General features: G+C 38.6%; 1 protein-coding gene across 3 annotated transcripts; it reads right to left on the reverse strand.

Moving 5' to 3' along the window:
• Positions 1 to 236: 236 nt before the first annotated feature.
• LOC142865711 (uncharacterized) lies at positions 237 to 20,100 on the reverse strand. Of its 3 annotated transcripts, none has more exons than XM_075998904.1 (3): positions 19,954 to 20,100; positions 14,314 to 14,409; positions 237 to 3,118 (listed from the first exon to the last, which is right to left on the reverse strand). In XM_075998904.1, exon 3 carries the CDS (start codon positions 3,045 to 3,047, stop codon positions 1,398 to 1,400), a length of 1,650 nt encoding a protein of 549 aa, XP_075855019.1. In that variant the 5' UTR covers positions 3,048 to 3,118; positions 14,314 to 14,409; positions 19,954 to 20,100; the 3' UTR covers positions 237 to 1,397. The 3 variants fall into 3 exon arrangements, with proteins under 3 accessions (XP_075855019.1, XP_075855017.1, XP_075855018.1); XM_075998902.1 differs by having other exon boundaries at positions 14,314 to 15,049; XM_075998903.1 differs by lacking the exon at positions 19,954 to 20,100 and having other exon boundaries at positions 14,314 to 16,166.
• Between the last annotated feature and the right edge of the window lie 2,201 nt (positions 20,101 to 22,301).

Raw genomic sequence — 22,301 nt, forward strand, 5'->3', positions numbered from 1 at the left:
TCCCAGAGAGCTAGGATTACAGGCGTGAGCCACCGCGCCTGGCTCCGACAGTACATTTTTACAATCAATTTCCTCCAACTTTGAGTAACATAGGATAGGTTAATGTTGTTGGCAAAATAGCACTTTATTCAATCAACAACATATTGGAAACAGTAAAAACATTTTTAATTTAATGAAACAAATTAAGTTTACATGTAATCTAAAAATATTCCAAATTACATTCTATTTTATTATCATAATGTGTAATAGTAAAACAAGTTATTTCTAATATTGTCATTTTTTCATTCTGATCATAATGAGAATATTACTCTATATACCTACATCATACATCACTTGAAATACTGGTTTTTATAAGATAACTCCATAGTACCTATTCATTTCATAAATCTTACATCTCAGTGTTTTTAATTTCCCATGGAAAAGTATATGAATAATGCCTACTTAATACAGAAAGACTTCTAACAAATGTGATGCAGCTATCATTAACCACACACATTCACATACATGCTAAGAATGAAAGCATACCATCAATTGTATTTAAAGTTGAATAATATCAGTATTTGCTTGTGAAAAATAGCAAAAAAATATATACTTTATTACATTTTCACCAAATCCTGACCACAAAGTATATTTTACATGTAATTATAACTCTCACAAAATCTCTGTCTTTTTTAAAGCTGACATACAAATAAATCAACTATTTTAACTGGGTTGTTCTCTATAATCAACAATCTGGTTTTAAAAAATGTGTGAACGTGTTAGTGCATTAGTGTATTGCACTGTGAGTCCTCTGATATATGTTTTGACTTGATTCTTCAGTAATTGCATTCTGAAATGTATTAAGGTAGTTTTAAGTAGCAATTGTTTGTTTTTCTTAAAGGTATATCTTTTGCATAAATATTTTTTCACATTCATTATATTTGTAGGGTTTCTATCTCTTAAAATTTTGGTGATGTTGAGCAATATTTGAGAAGATATTGGAGCATTTCTTTCAGTGTAAGTTCTCCCATGTCCAGTAAGATCTCTGTTATAACTAAAGGTATTGTCAGCAGTCTACATTATTATTTTTTTTACTTTAAGTATAAGTACTGTTGTGCATTTTAAGGCTAATACTTTGGTAAAGCACTTACATACTCATTATATTTATCTCGTTTTTATCTAGTATGATTTCTTTGATGTGGAATAAGATGTGAGCAGTTATTAAAGACTTTGCCACAATTTTCATATTTGTAGAATTTTTCTCTGATATGAATTCTTTTATGTAGATTAAGGGGTGAGCACTGGGAAAATGCTTTGCCACATTCCTCACATTTGTATGGTTTCTCTCCTGTATGGATTCATTTATGTAGAGTGAGGTCTCTGAGGCAAATAAAGGCTTTGCCACATTCTACACATGTTTAGGGTTTCCCTCTAGTATGAATTCTTTTATGTTGAGTAAGGGTTGAGAACTGTGTAAAGAGTTTGCCACATTCTTCACATTTGTAGGGTTTCTCTCTGGTGTGAATTCTTTTATGTTGAGTAAGAGTCCAGCACTGGATAAAGGCTTTGCCACATTCCTCACATTTGTAGGGTTTCTCTCCTGTGTGAATTCTTTTATGTAGAGTAAGGTGTGTGCACCAGGTAAAGGCTTTGCCACATTCCTCACATTTGTATGGTTTCTCTCCAGTATGAATCCTTTTATGTCGAGTAAGGTTTGTGCACTGGGTAAAGGCTTTGACACATTCCTCACATTTGTAGGGTTTCTCTCCTGTATGAATTCTTTTATGTTGAGTAAGGTATGCACACCTGGTAAAGGCTTTGCCACATTCTTCACATTTGTAAGGTTTCTCTCCGCTATGAATTATTTTATGTTGATTAAGCTGTCCGCACCAGGTAAAGGCTTTCCCACATTCCTCACATTTGTATGGTTTCTCTCCAGTGTGAATTCTTTTATGTCCAGTGAGGTCATTAAGCCAGGTAAAGGCTTTGCCACATTCCTCACATTTGTAGGGTTTCTCTCCTGTATGAATTCTTTTATGTTGAGTAAGGTATGCGCACGTAGTAAAGGCTTTGCCACATTCTTCACATTTGTAAGGTTTCTCTCCGCTATGAATTATTTTATGTTGATTAAGCTGTGTGCACCAGGTAAAGGCTTTCCCACATTCCTCACATTTGTATGGTTTCTCTCCAGTGTGAATTCTTTTATGTCCAGTGAGGTCTTTAAGCCAGATAAAGGCTTTGCCACATTCCTCACATTTGTATGGTTTCTCTCCAGTATGAATTCTTTTATGTTGAGTAAAGTGTGTGTACCAGGTAAAGGCTTTCCCACATTCCTCACATTTGTATGGTTTCTCTCCAGTATGAATTCTTTTATGCACAGTGAGGTCACTTAGCCAGATAAAGGCTTTGCCACATTCCTCACATTTGTATGGTTTCTCTCCAGTGTGAATTCTTTTATGTCGAGTGAGGCTGTAGAGCCAGGTATAGGCTTTCCCACATTCCTCACATCTGTATGGTTTCTCTCCTGTATGAATTCTTTTATGTCCAGTGAGGTCACTTAGCCAGATAAAGGCTTTGCCACATTCCTCACATTTGTATGGTTTCTCTCCTCTATGAATTTTTTTATGTCGAGTGACTACATCAGGCTGGGTAAAGGCCTTCCCACATTCTTCACATTGGTAGGGTTTCTCTCCAGTGTGAATTCTCTTATGTATAGTAAGTTTGGAGGAATGCTTAAAGTCTTTTCCACATTCTTCACACTTGTAAGGTTTCTCTCCAGTATGAATTTTCCTATGTCCAGAAGGTTCTGAGCTGTGGTTTATCATCTTGCCAAATTCATTACATTTGAATCTTTTCTCACCAGTATGTTCTATCTTATGTATATTGAGATTTGAAGATTTGGTAAAGACTTTTATACATTTATAACATTTGACGTTTTTCCTATGGGTATTTGACGAACACTGGGTAAGACCATCGTAACATACTTTCTGCCTCTTACACTCACCCACACACTCCCTGGCTTTTCTTAAGTGTACATTTTCAGGGCTACAGGTTCCATATAGTCTCATTATTGATTTCTGAGACGAATCTTTTATGCCCTGCCCTGGCAATAGGTCTTGGGTGCAATGGGAAGACAGTTCTGAAAGAAAGAAAAATAACAAAATATTTCACTAACTAGACTCAAGTGAATATACTTCACAATTTGAATATATATGACTATACCAAGCACATTAGCAAGAAAGCACAACAGAATACCATGATCTCACTTCCATCATAGAGGTATGACCTTAAAAATATACTTGCAAACATGACTTTTTGAGAAATCATAACGGCTATGAATTCATAACACCCTAGTTGAGAATGGCATCAACAACCATATGGAAGTGGAAGGAAAGCTTGTGACATTTACCCACCAAAGCCCTTCCTCCCCTCTGATATAGAGCAATCACTTTAGTAGTAAAATCTCATCTTTTGGATTCCCTGTGAAAAGAGAATATGACTATTGACACATGTGTCCAAAGATCTCTTTTTTGATGGTGTTTCCAAAGGCTGGCTTCTATCTTCCATGACAACTACCTCACCCTCAAGGAAAGATATTCACATATCAAAAATACAATTCTGCAGTATTATAATCATGGTGTAAAAGCATTTAATTATGCTATAAAATTTGAAAGAGAAAATAAAAGCCATCATTGCCGCATGTTAATTTTTATACAACATGAAAATACATAATTACTGGCATCGACATTGTAAAGTTGAGGGCAAATGTAAAGGTTAAAAATTTTGTATGCAACTGAAGTGAAGTAGTTACTAGTTTAACATATGTTGTGACTTCAAAACATTTTAGGAAATTCTCATAGCGAACATCAGGAAAATGTTCTTAGAAATACACAAAGGAAGATGAGCAAAGAAAAAAGATATGTCATTAAAAATCAGTGAGGCACAATGCAGGACAAATGGAGAGGAAAGAAAGAAAAAAATAGTGACAATAGGTATATAAAATAATTAACATTAGGGTAATTGTAAGCCCTTCCCTTTGAGTAAATTATGGAAATATTTATGTACTAGTATCTCTGGTCAGAAGACAAAGTTAAATAAAGGGATTAAATAACCCAACTATAATCTCTCTAATGAGACTTGACTTCATGCCTGGTGAAAACAATATACTAACACTGGCAGGACATAAGATATACCATGAAAACCTTAAGCATATAAGAGCAGTGGAATTCAAAATTATATTCAGCACATTACATTTGAAGTGAAAATGTTATGGTTTATAAAATAAACTTCAAGTCAAAACTGCCACAAGAGACAAACAAGGACATTTACTATAAAAAGAGGTCATTCACTGAGAACCTATGAAAATAATACATATATATGACATCTATTTTTACCTCACATCAAGTTTCTCAAAGATATGTAAAAAAAAGCATTGACATAATTGAAGATATGAACTGCAAAATAATAGGATACTTTGATATTCCACTTTCAATAATAATAGAGCCAGTCAAATTATTAATAAGAAAACAGAAGATTAGAAAACACTCTAGAGCAATGACACCTCACAGATTCACAGAGAACACTCTATAGAATAATAGTAGAATATACAATCTTGATAGCTCATATATCATTCTTCCTAAAAAACTACCTTTTCAGCCACAAAACAAGTCGTAACCCATTTTAGAAAATTGAAATTTTACACACACTTTAAATTTTGACCAGAATTGAATGAAATTGTAAATAAATAACACAAGAAACACAGGAAAACTCACAAATATATGAAGATAAACAACACACTCTTGAACATGTTCTTGTTCAAGGGAAGAAGACCTGATGTTGTGAAGATGTCCAAAGTGATCTACACGTTAAATGCAATTCCTTTCAAAGTCTCAATTTTATTTTGTTTCAAAAATAGAAACAGCAATCCCCAAAATAATATGAAATCTCAAGAGACTGCAAAGATCTGAACAATCATCAAAAAGAAAAAGAGTGCTATAGGTACCCACAGTTCCCCATATTAAAAAAAAAATCCTACAGTGGTCAATGAAGTTTTCCACTGGCAGAAAGACAGACTCTTGCATGAATGAATCAGAGAGAAACACAAATATAAACACTTGCATATGTTGTAAACTAAAGAGGTATCTTCAAACCCATATATTTTTTCACCATTATTGACAAAAGCTGGTAGATGCAAGCAACCCAAACTGTCCTTACTAAACAAAAGGACAAATACAAGTAGAAATTTGGAAATAATAGATTAGTTCTCAGGTTTAAAAACCCAGATAATCTAATAATGTCCACAGTAGAGATAAACCTTGATGACATTATGCTTAATGAAATGTCAGTTACAATAAATCAGATGTTTTATGATTATACTTGTATGATATTTCTAAACCAGTTACACCCCGAGAAACAGAAAATGTAATGGAGTTTATCAGCACTTAGGCAAGGGGGGAAAATGGGTAGTTTTCTCACGTGTATTAAATTTTAGTTTCACACAATACATATATTCTAGAGATATATTGCATAATGATGGACATATATTTAAAGAGACTGATGTGAATAATTAAATGTAAATCAGGTTGTCATGTTTGTGGTTTTACAATAATTAAAATAAAAATTATATCTGAAGGAGATACACAGTTATGAAGTTTTTCAAAACTTTCTTACATTTGACAAAACTGTTTCTTATTCTTAATTTAGAAATATTATGGGAGTAAATCATTTAGATTACATATATTGCTTTTGCACTGACTGACTGGACTACAACTGTGCCCATGCATAGATTGTGTGCACCACATCCATTAGGTGTCAATTTTCCCAATGCCTACACCCACTTCCTACTGCCCAATACCTGCTGAATTTTATTTCCATTTGTTAACGTAGGTGTTGATCAATTGGCAACAATATGATAATGAGTATGCGTGGTGCTTGCTTTTCCATTTTTGTGATACTTTAATTCAAAGGATGGGCTCCAACACAATCAAGGATAATACAAGCGTTATTTAACCACTGATTTTTTGAGACTCAGCAGTACTCCATGGTATACATACACTAATTTTTATATGTATTTATACATATATTTATATATATGTATTAGTAAGTACCGAGGTTGTTTCCCCATCTTTGCAATTGTAAATCTTTAGGCCATAAACATTCAAGTCAAGATATCTTTATTTTAAGATGACGTTTTTACATTGGGTAGATTCCAGATTGTGGGATTGCTGGATCAAACGGTAGTTCTTCATTTAGAATTTTGGGGATCAGGCAAGATGGTGGATGAGAAACACTGCCAGGCAGACTGTCTCTGCAGAAAAGACAGACTCTGACAAATAAGAAGAAAGAAGCAAGCAGACAAGTATACAGCCGGCGAGGGTTGGAAGGAGGGGTACCGGAGACTACCAGAGACCCCATGGGAGGAGGTTGTGGAGGAGAACTGGAAGCAGAGACCTCCTGAGTAGCCTAAAGACCAGCGGCAAGGGTAGGTTGAACTGTTAACTTTCCCCTCCCTTGCATCTCAGACTGCTGGTGGGCTCCCCAGTGGTAGGAGAGACCTGCCGACATCAGCCCAGAGTGCCCCTCCCTGACAGCTTTTACAGGAAGCAGAGAACAGAACTTTGACCCCTGTTGATGGCATTGGTGGTGCCTGAGGGCAGGCTGACCCAACCCAGCTCTGCCCAGTCTCACTCCAAGATCAGTCCCCACTGAGGGGGAGAATGAGGATACATCCAGAAGTCCCAGGGACCGACCCACCACCTGAGGCATTGGAGTGCCTTTCTATTGGAACAAGAGCTGGATACAACACCCAAAAACAACAGTATAGCCTGCTCCTCCAAGCAAGCACCACCTGCTGACAGGGAGGACACCCTGCACACCCTGTTCATGGCACCTACTGATCCATCATACACGTTGTGGTTGAATCTCACCCACAGAAACCACCTACTGGCTCAGAGACTAAACAAGGTGTGTCAGTATCCAAACAAAAACCTAAAGGCAAGAAGCAACAACTGATCCAGATGGGAAGAAATTAGTGGAGGAACTCTGGAAATGTGAGGAACAAAACAGAAAGCACACCCCCAAAGAGGAGCACCGGACCCTTAGATATGGGCAATAATCAAAATCAGACCTCTAAAATGACAAAAAAAAGAATTTCAAATGTGGATCATAGGAAAATTCAACGACTTGCTAGAACACTGGGACAACCAACACAAAGAAAACACAAAAAGACTCCAGGACCGGGAACAAAAACTCACTAAAGAAATAGAAACACTGAAGAAAAATCTAACGAAACACCTGTAAATGAAGAATCAATTCAGAGAACTACAAAACACAGTGGAAAGCCTCAAGAACAGGGTAGAACAAACAGAAGGAAATTTCAGAGATTGAAGATGACACCTTCCAATTAAATAAACCAGTTACAGACATAGAACAGAGAAACAAAAGAAAAGAGTAAAGCCTACGAGAGATGTGGGATTATGTGAAGAAACCTAATGTGAGGGTCATAGGGTTCCCAGAAGGGGAAGAAGACAACACTCAAGGGTTGGACAAGCTATTAGAAGATATAATAGAGGAAAATTTCCCAGGCCTTTCTAAAAATCTTCAGATACAAGTTCAAGAAGCTCTGAGGACACCTGGGAGATTCAATGCAAACAGGAAGACGTCACAACATGCAGTTATCAGACTGACCAAAATATCAACTACAGAGGCCCTTCTATGAGCTGTAAGATGAAAGAAGCAAGTAAAATACAAAGGAAAAGCAATCCAAATAACTCCAGACTTCTCTTCTGAAACTTTACAAGCAAGGAGAGACTGGGGTACCATTCTCACTCTTCTGAAACAGAATAATGCCCAGCCTAGAATCTTATTCCCTGCAAAACTAAGTTTTGTATATGAAGGAGAAATCAAGACATTCTCAGATAAGCAAAGTCTGAGGGAATTCACCAAGACAAGACCAGCCCTTTAAGAAGTACTCAAAACAGTGTTACCCACGGATCAGCACAATAAACACAAATGTAAATCTACTCAAAGCTAAAGATCAAAGCCCAGATACCACAATGGCTCAAGAGAGAAAACAAAGGAACCAAGTTCAACCCAATATAATGAACAGAAATCTGCCCCCCCATCAGTAATCTCAATAAATGTAAATGGCTTGAACTCCACACTCAAGAGACATAGGCTGGCCAAATGGATAAAAAAATACAAGCCAAGTATCTGCTGCATTCAGGAAACACATCTAACCTGCAAGGATGCAGTTAGATTAAAGGTAAAGGGGTGGAGAACAATATTTCAAGCAAACCTTGCAAACCTTGCAACCTTGGTGCACCCAGATTCATAAAGCAAACTCTACTTGATCCAAAAAAATGGATAAACAACAACACCATAATAGTCAGAGACTTTGACACCCCACTGACAGCACAGGACAGATCCTCCAAACAGAAAATCAACAGAGAAATAATTGACTAAAACAGAACTCTAGAACAAATGGACATGACTGACATTTACAGGACATTCTACCCCAAAACCACAGAATATACACTCTTCTCATCAGCTCATAGGCCATTCTCTAAGAGTGACCATATCCTAGGACACAAAACATGTCTCCCACAATTTAAAAAAATAGAAATTATACCATGTATTTTTTCAGACCACAATGGAAAAAATGTAGAAATCAACCCTCACAGGAGTTCTCATTTCTACACAAAGTCATGGAAACTAAACATCCTTCTGCTCAATGATCACTTCGTAAACCGGGAAATCAAGATGGAAATCAAAGGATTCTTTGAACCAAATGACAAAGGAGACACAAGTTACCAAAACCTGTGGGACACAGCTAGAGTAGTCCTAAGATGAAAGTTTATTTCCATAAATGCCTATATTCAAAAGTCAAAAAGATCAAAAACAGACAACCTAATGCATCATCTCAAAGAGCTGAAAAAAGAACAGACTGACCCCAAAATCAGCAGAAGAAGTGAAATCATTAGATCAAATCAGAACTAAACAAAATTGACAATAGGGAAATTATATGGGAAAAAAAACAAAAAGTTGGTTCTTTGAAAAAATAAACAAAATTGACACACCTTTGGCTAGACAAACCAAAAGCAGAAAAGAAAAATCTCTAATAAACTCCATCAGGAATAAAGGAGAAATTACAACTGATGCCATGGAGATACAAGATATCATTTATAAATACTACAAAAACCTCTATGCACACAAACTGGAAAATGTGGAGGAAATGGACAATTTCTTAGAAACACACAGTCTCCCTAGGCTCAACCAGGAAGAAATAGAATTCCTGAACAGACCAATATCAAGTACTGAAATGGAAACAGCAATAAAAAAACCTTCCTAAAAAGAGAAGTCCTAGACCAGATGATTTCACAGCCAAATTTTACCACACCTACAAAAAAGAATTGGTGCTTATCCTGCAAAAAATTATTTCACAAGATCGAGAAGGATGGAATCCTCCTCAACACATTTTATGAAGTGAACATAACTCTGATACAAATACCAGGAAAAGATGCAACAAAAAGAAAACTGCAGACCAATATCCGTTATGAATATAGACGCAAAAATTCTCAACAAAATCCTAGCCAATGTAATCCAGGTGCTTGTCAAGAAAGTAATCCATCACAAGAAAGTGGGCTTCATCCCAGGGATGCAGGGATGGTTCAACATACGCAAATCTATAAATGTAATTCACCATGTAAAAAAAAAGCAAAAACAAAGACGATATGATCCTTCAATAAATGCAAAAAAAACATTTGACAAAATTCCACACACTTTTATGATAAGAACGCTCAACAAAATAGGCATAGACTTACCATAGGCTTACCTAAAAATGATACAAGCCATATATGACAAACCCACAGGCTATATCATAATGAATGGAGAAAAATTGAAAACATTCCCACTTATAACTGGAACAAGACAAGGATGCCCACTATCTCCACTCCTTTTCAACATAGTGCTGGAATTCCTCGATACAGCAATCAGATAAGAAAGCAGAATTAAGGGCGTCCAAATGGAAGCAGAAGAGATCAAACTCTCACTCTTTGCTGATGACATGATATTATACATAGAAAACCCCAAGGATTCAACCAAAAGACTCCTTGAACTGATAAAAGAATTTGGTAAAGTCTTAGGATAAAAAAATCAATACACAGAAATCAGAGGCATTCATATACGCCAACAACAGTACAAGTGAGAACCAAATCAAAGACTCAATTCCATTCCAAATAGCAACAAAGAAAATGAAGTACCTTGGAATATACTTAACTAAGGAGGTAAAAGACCTCTACAGGGAGAACGATGAAACACTGAAGAAAGAAATAGCAGAGGATGTAAACAGGTAGAAAGAAGAAAATACCATGCTCATGGGTTGGCAGAATCAACATTGTTAAAATGTCAATACTACCCAAAGTGACCTAGAGAGCCAATGCAATCCCTATTAAAACATCATCATCATTTTTCACAGATATAGAAAAAATAGTTTTACGTTTTGTATGGAACCAGAGAAGATCCCGTATAGCAAAATCAATCCTAGGCAATAAAAACAAAATAGGAGGTATCAATTTACCAGATTTCAAACTACACTACAAGGCTATAGTCATTAAAAGAGCATGGTATTGGCACAAGAACAGAGACATTGACCAGTGCAACAGAACAAAGAACCCAGATATAAAACCATCCTCATATAGCCAATTAATCTTTGACAAAGCAGACAAAAACATACATTGGGGAAAAGAATTCTTATTCAATAACTAGTGCTGGGAAAACTGGATAGCCACATGTAGAAGACTGAAACAGGACCCACACCTTTCACCTCTCACAAAAATCAACTCACACTGAGTAACAGAGTTCATCATTAGGTATGAAACTATTGGAATTCTACAGGAAAACATTGGAAATACTCTTCTAGACATTGGCCTAGGCAAAGAATTTATGAAGAAGACTCCAAAGACAATCACAGCAGCAACAAAAATAAATAAATGGGACCTGATCAAAGTAAAAAGCTTCTGCACAGCCAAATAAACTGTCAAGACAGCAAACAGACAACCCACAGAATGGGAGAAAAATTTAGCAAGCTACATATCCAATAAAGGGCTGATAAATAGAATCTATTTACAACTCAGGAAAATCAGCAAGAAAAAAAATCAAACAACCCTATCAAAAAATGGGCAAAGGACATGAACAGAAAATTCTCAAAAGGAGACAGAATAATGGCCAACAAACATATGAAAAAATGCTCAACACCTCTATCAGGGAAATGCAAATCAAAACCACAATGAGATATCACTTAACTCCAGTGAGAATGGCCTTTATCAAAAAGTCCCCCAAAAATAAATGCTGGCATGGATGCAGAGAGAGAGGAACACTCCTACACTGCTGGTGGGACTGCAAACTAGTTCAACCTCTGTGGAAAGCAATATGGAGATACCTCAAAGTGATACAAGTAGATTTACCATTTGATCCAGCAATTCCACTACTGGGCGTCTACCCAAAAGATCAAAAGTCACTTTATGAAAAAAGACACCTGCACTCGAATGTTTATAGCAACACAATTCACAATTGCAAAGTTGTGGAAACAACTAATTCATGAGTGGATTAATAAAATGGCGGTATATGTATACCATGGAGTACTACTCAGCTTTAAGAAACAATGGTGATATAGCACCTCTTGTATTATCCTGGGTTGAGCTGAAACCCATTCTACTAAGTGAAGTAACTCAAGAATGGGAAAGGAAGCACCACAGGTACTCACCAGCAAATTGGTATTAACGGATCAACAATTCAGTGGACATATAGGAATAACATTTATCGGGTGTCGGGCAGATGGAAGGGGGGAAGACGGGATGGGCATATACAAACACAATGAGTGAGATGTGCAACGTTTTGGGGATGGTCACGCTTTAGGCTCTGATTTGAGGGGGGAGGCGGGGCATGGGCTGTATACGTAACCTTACCAATTGTACCACCATAATATGCTAAAACAAAATAAATTAATTAAATTAATTAATTAATAAAAAAAACAGGGGACCAGTTCACTGTCCCTCAGACTACTGGAGGGCAGGACTATAGTTTAAAAAAAACTATAAACAAATTGCTATGCACACTGCACATATCTTATTTTGAAATAAAAAAAAAAAATGGGCAAAAACACCCACACATGGCCCGCGGGCCGTAGTTTGAGGACGCCTGTTTTCATTGAACCACATATTGACTTAAAGTGTATGCAGAGAGTTGTAATGTCATATAAAATTATAATACCTAGGTGAAATCAAACACACAATAAACTGACGTCAAGGAAACTACCCTAGGCCGGGTGCGGTGGCTCACGCCTGTAATCCTAGCATTCTGGGAGGCCGAGGTGGGTGGATTGCTTGAGGTCAGGAGTTTGAAACCTGCCTGAGCGAGATCCCAACTCTACTAAAAAAATCAAAAGTAACTAATAAACCAACTAAAAATATATATACAAAAATTAGCCAGGCATGGTGGTGCACGACTGTGGTCCCAGCTACTTGGGAGGCTGAGGCAGGAGGATTGCTTGAGCCCAGGAGATTGAGGTTGCTGTGAGCTGGGCTGATGCCAAGTCACTCAATCTAGCCTGGGCAACAAAGGGAGACTCTGTCTCAAAAAAAAGCATAGATGTTTTTCAAGGGCACAAACATCAAGTTACAAGATCCAAAATGTCATAGACCTAATCTACACCATGGTGTCTATAGATAATAATGTTTTGCATCTGAAAATTTGCTGAGTATAGACCATAAGTATTCTGACAACACATACAAAAAAGAATAAGTAACTGTGAGGTCATATATATTTTCACTAACTTAGTTATGTTAATCATTTCAAAACATATAAACACATCAAATCCTTACATTATCCATAATAATTATATAGTTACACTATTCTTATTTGTAAAGAAAATTCATGACACACACAAACACATATATACACACATATAAACCTGTGAATGACACAGCCCCAGTAAGCATCAGACTAAAGAAGAGAAAATGATAGAATCAGAGTGAGTAAAAATACAAACTAGAAGTTTAATGCACGCTCAGCACTGTTCTAAGAGCCCCAAACATTTTTAAGAAATGTAGGGAGTAGATACATTACACTATATTAAAAGTGAGAAATTTGGGCACATAGAGTTAAATCATTAATCAGAGTTCACAATAAAAACACAATTTTGAAATGAAGTAACAATAAAAATGCTAAGTGTTCTCATAATAAGTAAGAATTTCATACATTAAAAATCCACTTATATAGAAAAGAAAAAAAAAGAATTTCTATAGAAACACATTTAAATTCACAATATTCACAATAAAAACACAATTTTGAAGTAAAATAACAATATATTACCCTAGATTTAGGGAGATACTAAGTGTTCTGATAATAAGTATGAATTTCTGTAGAAACACATTTAAATTCACAATATTCACAGTAAAAACACAATTTTGAAGTAAAATAACAATATACTTCCCTAGATTTAGGGCAATACTAAGTGTTCTGATAATAAGTATGAATTTCTGTAGAAACAACATTTAATCCTTTCACAAAGGATAACAAATCATAAAGCAGAAAACATACGACATCTGCTTGTGGTCATCCTGGGATTTCTGTCCCAAATACCAATATCACCACGACACTCACACATTTCAGACGTGATGCAATAAATGCAGAGAAATTAAAAAATGGTTTGTAGACAGGTGTGATGCCTCACACCTGTAATGCTAGCACTCTGGGAGGCCAAGGGGGGAGGATCGCTTGAGCTCAGGAGTTCAAGAACAGTCTGAGCAAGAGCAAGACCCCGTCTCTACTGAAAATAGAAAAATTAGCCAGAGACTGTGGAACATGCCTATAGTTCTAGCTACTCGGGAGGCTGAGGCAGGAGGATCACTTGAGCCCAAGACTTTGAGGCTGCAGTGAGCTTCCGAGATGCCATTGCACTCTACTCAGGTTGACAGAGTGACACTCTGTCTCAAAAAAAAAAAAATTCTTTACCATAGATTTTATTAAATATACACACATATTTCCATGTCTGCAATGGAATGGAAAGCAGTCAGTACCTGCAGTCCCTTATAAACCATGAGCAGGGCTTTTGTTCTCACTCTAACCTTAAATTAACTACACTGAAGAGAAATAAAGTCCTTAGATAATTTAACGGTAAGGGACAGGGAAGCCTGTATCAAAGATTAAGATAAGGAAACTCAGGCTTGCCAGAACCATGGAAGCAGAGTTTTGCAAACCACTTTTCAAGGTCTGGCTTCCTCCTTGACCTTTGGACCTCTCTCCTGTCCGTCACCTGCTTCATTCACTGCCACCTACCTGGGTGTTTGGCGACTGTCTCATTTGTCTTCACTTTCCAGGGCTCTGTTCTTTGCTCCAGACAGGTGATCAGGTCTGGCTTAGAGGCAACAAGACCTGTTTTATTTGAAGAAAAGTGACATGACATTTTTGAGATTCTTCCATTACCAATGGTGTACTGTGCTCAGTAGAGAAACGGGAACAGTACAGAAGACCCTAAAACAAAATTAATCCCAAAACACTAATGCCTGACAGACACTTTATAATATTTAGAAAGTACTTAAAATTTGGGGGGTCCTTAGCTCCATTACCCAATACTTGTGGAATCAAATATTGGTGGTGGAAATTGGATTGTAAACAGTGAGCAACAAAATCTTATGCCACCAAATTTTTGGAATTATCACTAACGAAGAGTGAAAGATACTGATCAGTTCAAGAAAGAGAAAGATTAATGTCAAGATAAAAAAGATTGAAGATTTTCTTTCCTATACCAAGAAATTTCAATTTTTCCTTGGAAACAAACATCTGAACTTCACTCATGCAAAGCAGAAAATCCCAGAAAAATTCTGCATAAGTAGAATATAAAATTCTTAGTGGGGAATAAAAATTATGTATTGAGATGATCTTTACCCACAAATACCAAATTTCTGTAGTTCTCTAACATCACATCCCTATAGAAATTCCGCTGAGCATTGTCAAGACATGCCCACTCCTCCAGAGAGAATTCTATGGCCACATCCCTGAATGTCAACAGTCCCTGAAAAACAAAACAAAATGAAACACATATTTACCAAGTGGTCATGTGGAGATTTCACTGCTGGTGAAATAACAGAGTAAAGAGAACTGGTTCTGACTCATATGAGTAACTGGAATTATTCAAAATGACAATTTTTAACACAGAAATATTCTCTAATGTGTTATCTGACTCTGGGGAGAGACGATGACATAAGGTCCACAAAACTCATGTAGATATTATAGTTTTTTGACAGATAAGGTATAAAATTCAAGTTACCAACACAGGCATTTATATTTTTGAGTACTATATTTATATCATACAGCACAAGTCATGTATATTTTTCAGATAGAAAAGTCATGTTCAATTACATGGTATTAATACTTCTTCAGTGTTACAAAGATTTCAATATGTACAACAATGAACTACAAATCCTATTAAAATAGATTTTCATTTCAAATATCTGGGGCGAAGTTGAGTTGCTGAATTTCTAACAAGCTCAGCAGTGACATCAATGCTTCTGGCCAAAAGGGAATATTTTTCAAACAATTGGAAAGCAGCAGAGCCTACCTTTATCTCAGTTCATCTAACCAGGAAAGAAAGATGAGAGCCTTTATTTTCCAAAGCAGGTTATATGCAAAGGGAATCTAAAAAGAAAACGGGAGCTTCCAGATAAAATGTGATGGTTTATGCCCATGATTAGGTAAAACTACCCAAGGTATTTAATAATTAAGAAAAAAATAATTAACTCTATACTAGAAAAATGATAGAAAACACGTTAGCCAAGTGAATAAAATTAATGTCAACTATAATACAACAAATTAGTATCAGGTGTCAATGCACACAGACATACCACCACTGCTATGATATTTTGATATTTTTTAGCCAAAGGAAAAAAGTAAATTATAGTCTGAATCTAATCCTGAACATCAGTTTTATGCAAAGTTCAAGCTACTGATATCTATTTTGTTCTGTAATCTCTAATGATGTATTTAAATAGTCTTTCTTTAGTATCCTACAGAGGAAGTCTCTTCTAATTATTCTTTTTCTCAGAAATGTTCTGAGTTATTCTGAACAATTAATGTGTATTCTATTAATCTTATTTTACACAGAACTGACGGAGCATGTAGATAAAACCTAAATGGTACATGTTACCCATCTTCACTGATATCCTAGGGACTGAACTCATCTCTAATAGTAATCTTGGGCATCCAAGATTCTGCTTCCAAGATGTTCAACAGCTACAAAGGGAATATTTTTAATATTGGAGGTTATAAACGTATGGTGACAATTGTTGATGGCCTACAAGAAGCCTGGATGGAAAGAAGGCTCTAGTATATAGACAAAAAGAATTTTTCAGAGATTCTTGACTATCTTTAAGAAAAAGGGAAAAAAAGCAGTTGAGATGAACAGATTAGGTACAGAAATCAAAGGAGAAAAATTCAAGTTTGCAAAGTCTGAACATGACATTCCGAGAGGAAAAGTGAATACAGCCCCTGACCTGGGACACATTCACCTGAGAACCAGCCATTTCTTTGTCTGCTTCCTTCTCTGAAATTCCTTCTGTGTTAAGATTATCTGGAAAATTCACCCTTGCATCTTGAGAGTATGCATCTAAAGGTGTCAGCACAACCCTTCCCCCTGATACTTCCACACCCAGAGCAAAAAGACCATGAAGTGCAGAAAAAGTTGACACTGCCTTGTCCTTTATTACAAGAGAGAGTAAGGAGCGTCAAACTCCTACATAAATATCAAAATTTGAGTCTTTTCTTTCCTACTCTCAGCTCCCCTTCCCTACCACAGTCATCAGCAACTTTTGCACAGGAGTGGATATATGGACCACACAGACCTGTCCTTATAAAACACAAGCAGAGCAGGGCCTGTGGCCTTCCTTTGGAACAATGTGTGAATTCAAGTCTCATGGATATATCTCAGAGCCCTTGTATTTTCCCCTAGCTGCAACTTAGCACCATGTGGGCACTTCATTAAAATCACATCCATGGTCCCACCTAGACCAATGGACACTCTGTAGGAGAGGGCACAGGTGATGGTGCCTGGAGGGAGAATCTCTTAGAATGTGCCTACAAATCATTTGGTAATCTGGAGCCCACTCTAAGTAATGTGATCCTAGAGCCAAGGAATTCATCCAAGGGGTCCATGAATTGGCTTCCTGAAAAAGTCCCCTGTGAATGCTGACGTTGCTTCTCCTAGACCCACTTATGAGAAGCACCCAACTATAGACAGCAAGAACAGCACATAGAGAGCATCACACCCAACACTCTTATGACAAAAATACTTTTGGTCCAAAGTGAAGACCACCAATTGCCATCCTGAAACATGGCATTCTATTAAAAGATTACAGAGGATAGAGAAAACGGCGGTGTCTGAGTAAGTCTGCATTTCGAAAACAACATGAGCCATGCCTTAATGCTACATTTCCTGAGCATGTAGGATGTGTTCCCAAGTATGTTGCATCAGTGGTCCCCAACCTTATTACAGGTACCTGGGACCATTTTCAAGGAAGACAATTTCCCCCCACACTGGGGAGTTGGAGTATGGTTTGGGGATGATTCAATTACATTGCATTTTTTTTGTGAATTTCAGATTACTACATTGTAACACATAATAAAATAATTCTACAACTCGCCATAACTGGTGGATCACTGTGTTACAGTGCTGGAAAGTTCCAAGTTTGGGAGTTCTCATAATACCCTGAGAGGTGAATACTAAAGACCCCATAATTTCCAGAATTTAGGTGATGGGCCCACCCTGTTTCCTTTATCTATCTTTCTTTCTTTCTTTCTTTCTTTCTTTCTTTCTTTCTTTCTTTCTTTTCTTTCTTTCTTTCTTTCTTTTCTCTCTCTCTCTTTCTCTTTCTTTCTCTCTCTTTCTCTCCTTCCTTCCTTCCTTCCTTCCTTCTCTCTCTCTCTTTCTTTCTCTCTCTCTTTCTCTCCTTCCTTCCTTCCTTCTTTTCTTTCTCTCTCTCTCTCTTTCTTTCTCTCTCTCTTTCTCTTCTTCCTTCCTTCCTTCCTTCCTTTCTTCCTTCCTTCCTTCCTTCCTTCCTTCCTTCCTTCCTTCCTTCCTTCCTTCCTTCCTTCTCTCTCTCTCTCTCTCTCTCTCTCTCTCTCTCTCTCTCTCTCTCTCTCTCTCTCTCTCTCTTTCTTTCTTTCTTTCTTTCTTTCTTTCTTTCTTTCTTTCTTTCTTTCTTTCTTTCTCACAGTGCCTTGCTCTGTCACCCAGGCTAGAGTGCTGTGGCATCAGCCTCACTCACAGCAACCTCCAACTCCTGGGATCAAGCGATCCTCCTGACTCAACCTCCTGAGTACCTGGGACCTCAGGCATGCACACCATCCTCAGCTAATTTTCTCTATACACATTTTTCGTTAACCAATTAATTCCTTTATATTCATAGTATAGACGAGGTCACTCTTGCTCATGCTGGTTTTCAACTCTTGACCTTCAGCAATCCATCTGCCTCAGCTTCCCAGAGTGCTGGGATTACAGGCCTGAGCTGCCACACCTGGCCCACCTCGTTCTTTTAACTATCATGATTTTAAAAGAAAAATGTAAGGCCGGGCGTGGTGGCTCACCTAGCACTAGTACTCTGGGAGGCTGAAGCAGGCGGATTGCTCAAGGTCAGGAGTTCGAGACCAGCCTGAGTAAGAGTGAGACCCTGGCTCTACTAAAATAGAAAGAAATTAATTGGTCCACTAAAACTATATAGGAAAAATTGGCCAGGCACGGTGGCCCATGCCTGTAGTGCCAGCAACTAGGGAGGCTGAGGCAGGAGGATAGCTTGAGCCCAGGAGGTAGAGGTTTCTGTGAGCTAGGCTGATGCCATGGCACCCTAGCCTGGGTGACAGAGCAAGACTCTGTTCCAAATAAATAAATAAATAAGAAAGAAAATGGTACAGAATAAAAGCTAAATATAATCAGATGGAACAGATAGACAAAGGAAAAGTGGACTGTAGTTTGCAGGGATATTTCCATTGTCTTTATATTTACTGTCTTGTAACTTGTGCAGCAACTGCTAAATGCAGAGGAATACACTTAAGGCCTCAAAACAAATAGTCTTTTGTCCTTATCTATCTGAAAGTCTTTGCTTCAAGCCCCCCTGGGGGACCCCAGAAACAAACCATGGAAGATTGCTCTCTGATCCATAAATCTCTCTTTGGTCTAATAAACTCTATCATGTCTTTTTTTTTTTTTTTTTTTTTTTTTTTTTTTTTTTTTAGACAGAGTCTCGCTCTGTCACCCAGGGCTACAGTGCCGTGGTGTCAGCCTCACTCACAGCAACCTCCAACTCCTGGACTCAAGCGATCCTCCTGCCTCAGCCTCTCAAGTAGTTAGGAGTACAGGCATGTGCCATCACACCTGGCTAGTATATACATATACATATATATATATATGTGTGTGTGTGTGTGTATATACATACATATTTAATTTTCCAGCTAATTTTTTTCTATTTTTAGTAGACACAGGGCCTCACTCTTGCTCAGGCTGGTCTCAAACTCCCCACCTCCAGTGCTTCTCCCTCCTGGGCCTCCCAGAGTGCTGAGATGACAGGCGTGAACCTCTGTGCCCGGCCTCTATCTTGTCTTCAAGGGGTGCCTTAGAGTAATTTTAACACCAGAGGGGAGGGACTGGGACCACAGGGCCTACAGCTCCTCCCATGCATGAACCCCGCACCCCAGTCGAAATCCTTCCCTGTTGACCCTGCCATAGTCCCTGCACAAGCTAGGGTAGACACAGGGCTGCACCTTGGAACCACCCGGAGGAACCCAGCTCTCAGCCGCATGGCCTGAGGGCAAAGCTGGGCTGGTGCATCCTCATGTCTGCAGACTCTGGACCGGCGGGAAACCGGGGACCTGCCCCAGCCAGTTCCGATGAGTTCCAAACCCCCTAGCACAGCCGCCATGCACACTCACCATTTTCTCACTTCCGTGGTGCCCAGGGATCCTTCCTGCAGATGAATCCACAGGTGAGAGGGCGGCAGAAGCAGAGGGTCACCTGAGTTCTGCAAAGCAAAGAAGAACTGAACACACAGACGACAAACCGGAACTTGGAGGACTCCAAGGAGAAAAAGACCGGGCCAGGTCCCGGAAGTCTCGCCCTCCAACTGCGCGCCTGATTGGACAGTTCCCGCACCAAGATTTCTGATTGGGTAGAGCTCCAGGCCACACCCCTCGGAGCCCTGACTGACATATAATGGGATCCCACCCACTAATGGCGGCAATCAGGGCTTTCTCTCTGGTGCTTCCCGGAGGATGTTCCCATTTAACCTGGTATATACTGTGTTTCCTCGAAAGTCACCCGACCCCATACAATAAGCACCTGCAGGATGTGTAAGCACACGCACCATGGACGCCCCACCCCGAAAATCAGCCCTAGTGATGGGTGTGGCTACGCAGCACGTCTGCACAACCCATGCGTGTCGCTGGGGGGCGGACAGAGGAAGAGCAGCCCTTCTCATCTGCCCCCTTAAAGCTCTGTGGCTAGACAGGAGACATGGGTTCTAGATGGTTCTAAAGGAAACAGAGTCAGAAAACATTCAGGATGGGATCCGGGGTTTGGAGAGTGAGGAGGATGTTCTAGAAGAAGACGACTTCACTCTATTTGAATCCATGGAGATGGTTGTACCGTGCTTAAAAAAAAACACATACCCTGAAAATAAGCCCTCGGTTGTCTTCTTGAGGGAAAATAAATAAAAGATCCTGTCTGATTTTGGGGGAAACGTGGTAGGTTATATCCATGTTGGACGTGGTGACTCACACATGTCATCCCAGCACCCTGGGAAGCTGAAGCAGGAGGATCGCTCAAGGACAGGAGTTTAAGGGAAGGCTGAGCAAGAGTGAGACCCTGTTTCTACTAAAAAAATAGAAAGAAATTAGTCAGACAAATAAAAATACATACAAAAAAATTAGCCAGGCATAGAGGTGAATGCCTGTACTCCCAGCTACTCAGGAGGCTGAGGCAGGAGGATCCCTTGAGCCTAGATGTTGGAGGCTGCTGTGAGTGAGGCTGATGCCACAGCACTCTAGCCCAGGCCACAAAGTGAGACTCTGTCTCAGAAAAAAGGAAAAATAAACGTTATCTCCATTTATGAATAACGTATATCATATTCAAAATTGGAAACTGTACAATGACAAACATTTTAACATTTCAGATTTGGTAAAGGTGGTATTTTTTTACTGCTTAATGTTTCTGATGCACTTTGGTAGGTGTGGGTGTTTTCTGCTGTCCTGATCTGTCTACTTTCATCAACACTACACTGCTTTAAGTACAGAACATTTATTTTCAAGTGTTTTAACTTCTTATGGGAGAAGAAAACCTCATTGTGTGCTTCCCACTGGAATTTTGGCTATACTTATAAGCTTGTTCTTCCATGTGCATTTTGCAAAATCATTGCTAGGTTTTAAAAAGCTGACAGAATCTATTATGAGATCCAATGCCGTGTTGAAGGCACAAAGGACAAAGGACCTCTGTATAGTATTGATTTTGTATCCCTACAAGAACAAGATAGAACTCTCTATCTGTTTAAGTCTTTGTTCATATATTTCAAGAATGCTCTTGTATTTTGTTTATATAGGCTCCACATTTCCCATTCAATTTGTTACTGATTGTATTTTGATTTTTCAAACTCACTTTATAGTATACTCTTCTGTTGCATGCTTACACTGTACTGCCAAACCTGGCAGGAATTGCTGCGTGAAAACCTACATATTCCTTCCACTTTAATACAAGGGGTGAAATGCAGCCAGTTCCCTCAGGCCCTCTTTGGAGTGGAATCTCCCAGCATGCTCACCAGATCAACACCCTCAACCACAGTGAACATCAGCAACCCCACAAGACACAGGAAATGAGCAGGAAGGGATGCATCAAGGTCTGGGACTTCAACCCCCTGGCAATAAGAGTCTTGTCTTTCAGCTTGACTGTCTGAATGAAGATAATTATACCCGTTTCTATAATTGCTATCTGCTGGCGGCACTCTGGTGGTGAGACAGGAAGCCAGTACTTTGCCCATTTGAGACTTGGCAGGTCAGACCTCATGCTTCAAGGCAGAACTGACATCCTCAGCTGCTGCCTGCTATGCCCTGGCTATCAGCCTGAGTTCCAAAGTCTGCTCCTCATGCCGTAATGTCACAAACATGAACAAGCACACACTACTGAGGCCCAGGGTTAGTGCTGGGAGGCGGGGGGGGGGGTTATGGGCCACTGGGTGGGCAGGGATGCCTAGCAACAAGGTTTCTTGAGGCATCCAACAATACTCACCACC

Source organism: Microcebus murinus, chromosome 31 (genome assembly GCF_040939455.1).
Source record: "Microcebus murinus isolate Inina chromosome 31, M.murinus_Inina_mat1.0, whole genome shotgun sequence".
NCBI classification, from domain to species: Eukaryota; Metazoa; Chordata; class Mammalia; order Primates; family Cheirogaleidae; genus Microcebus; species Microcebus murinus.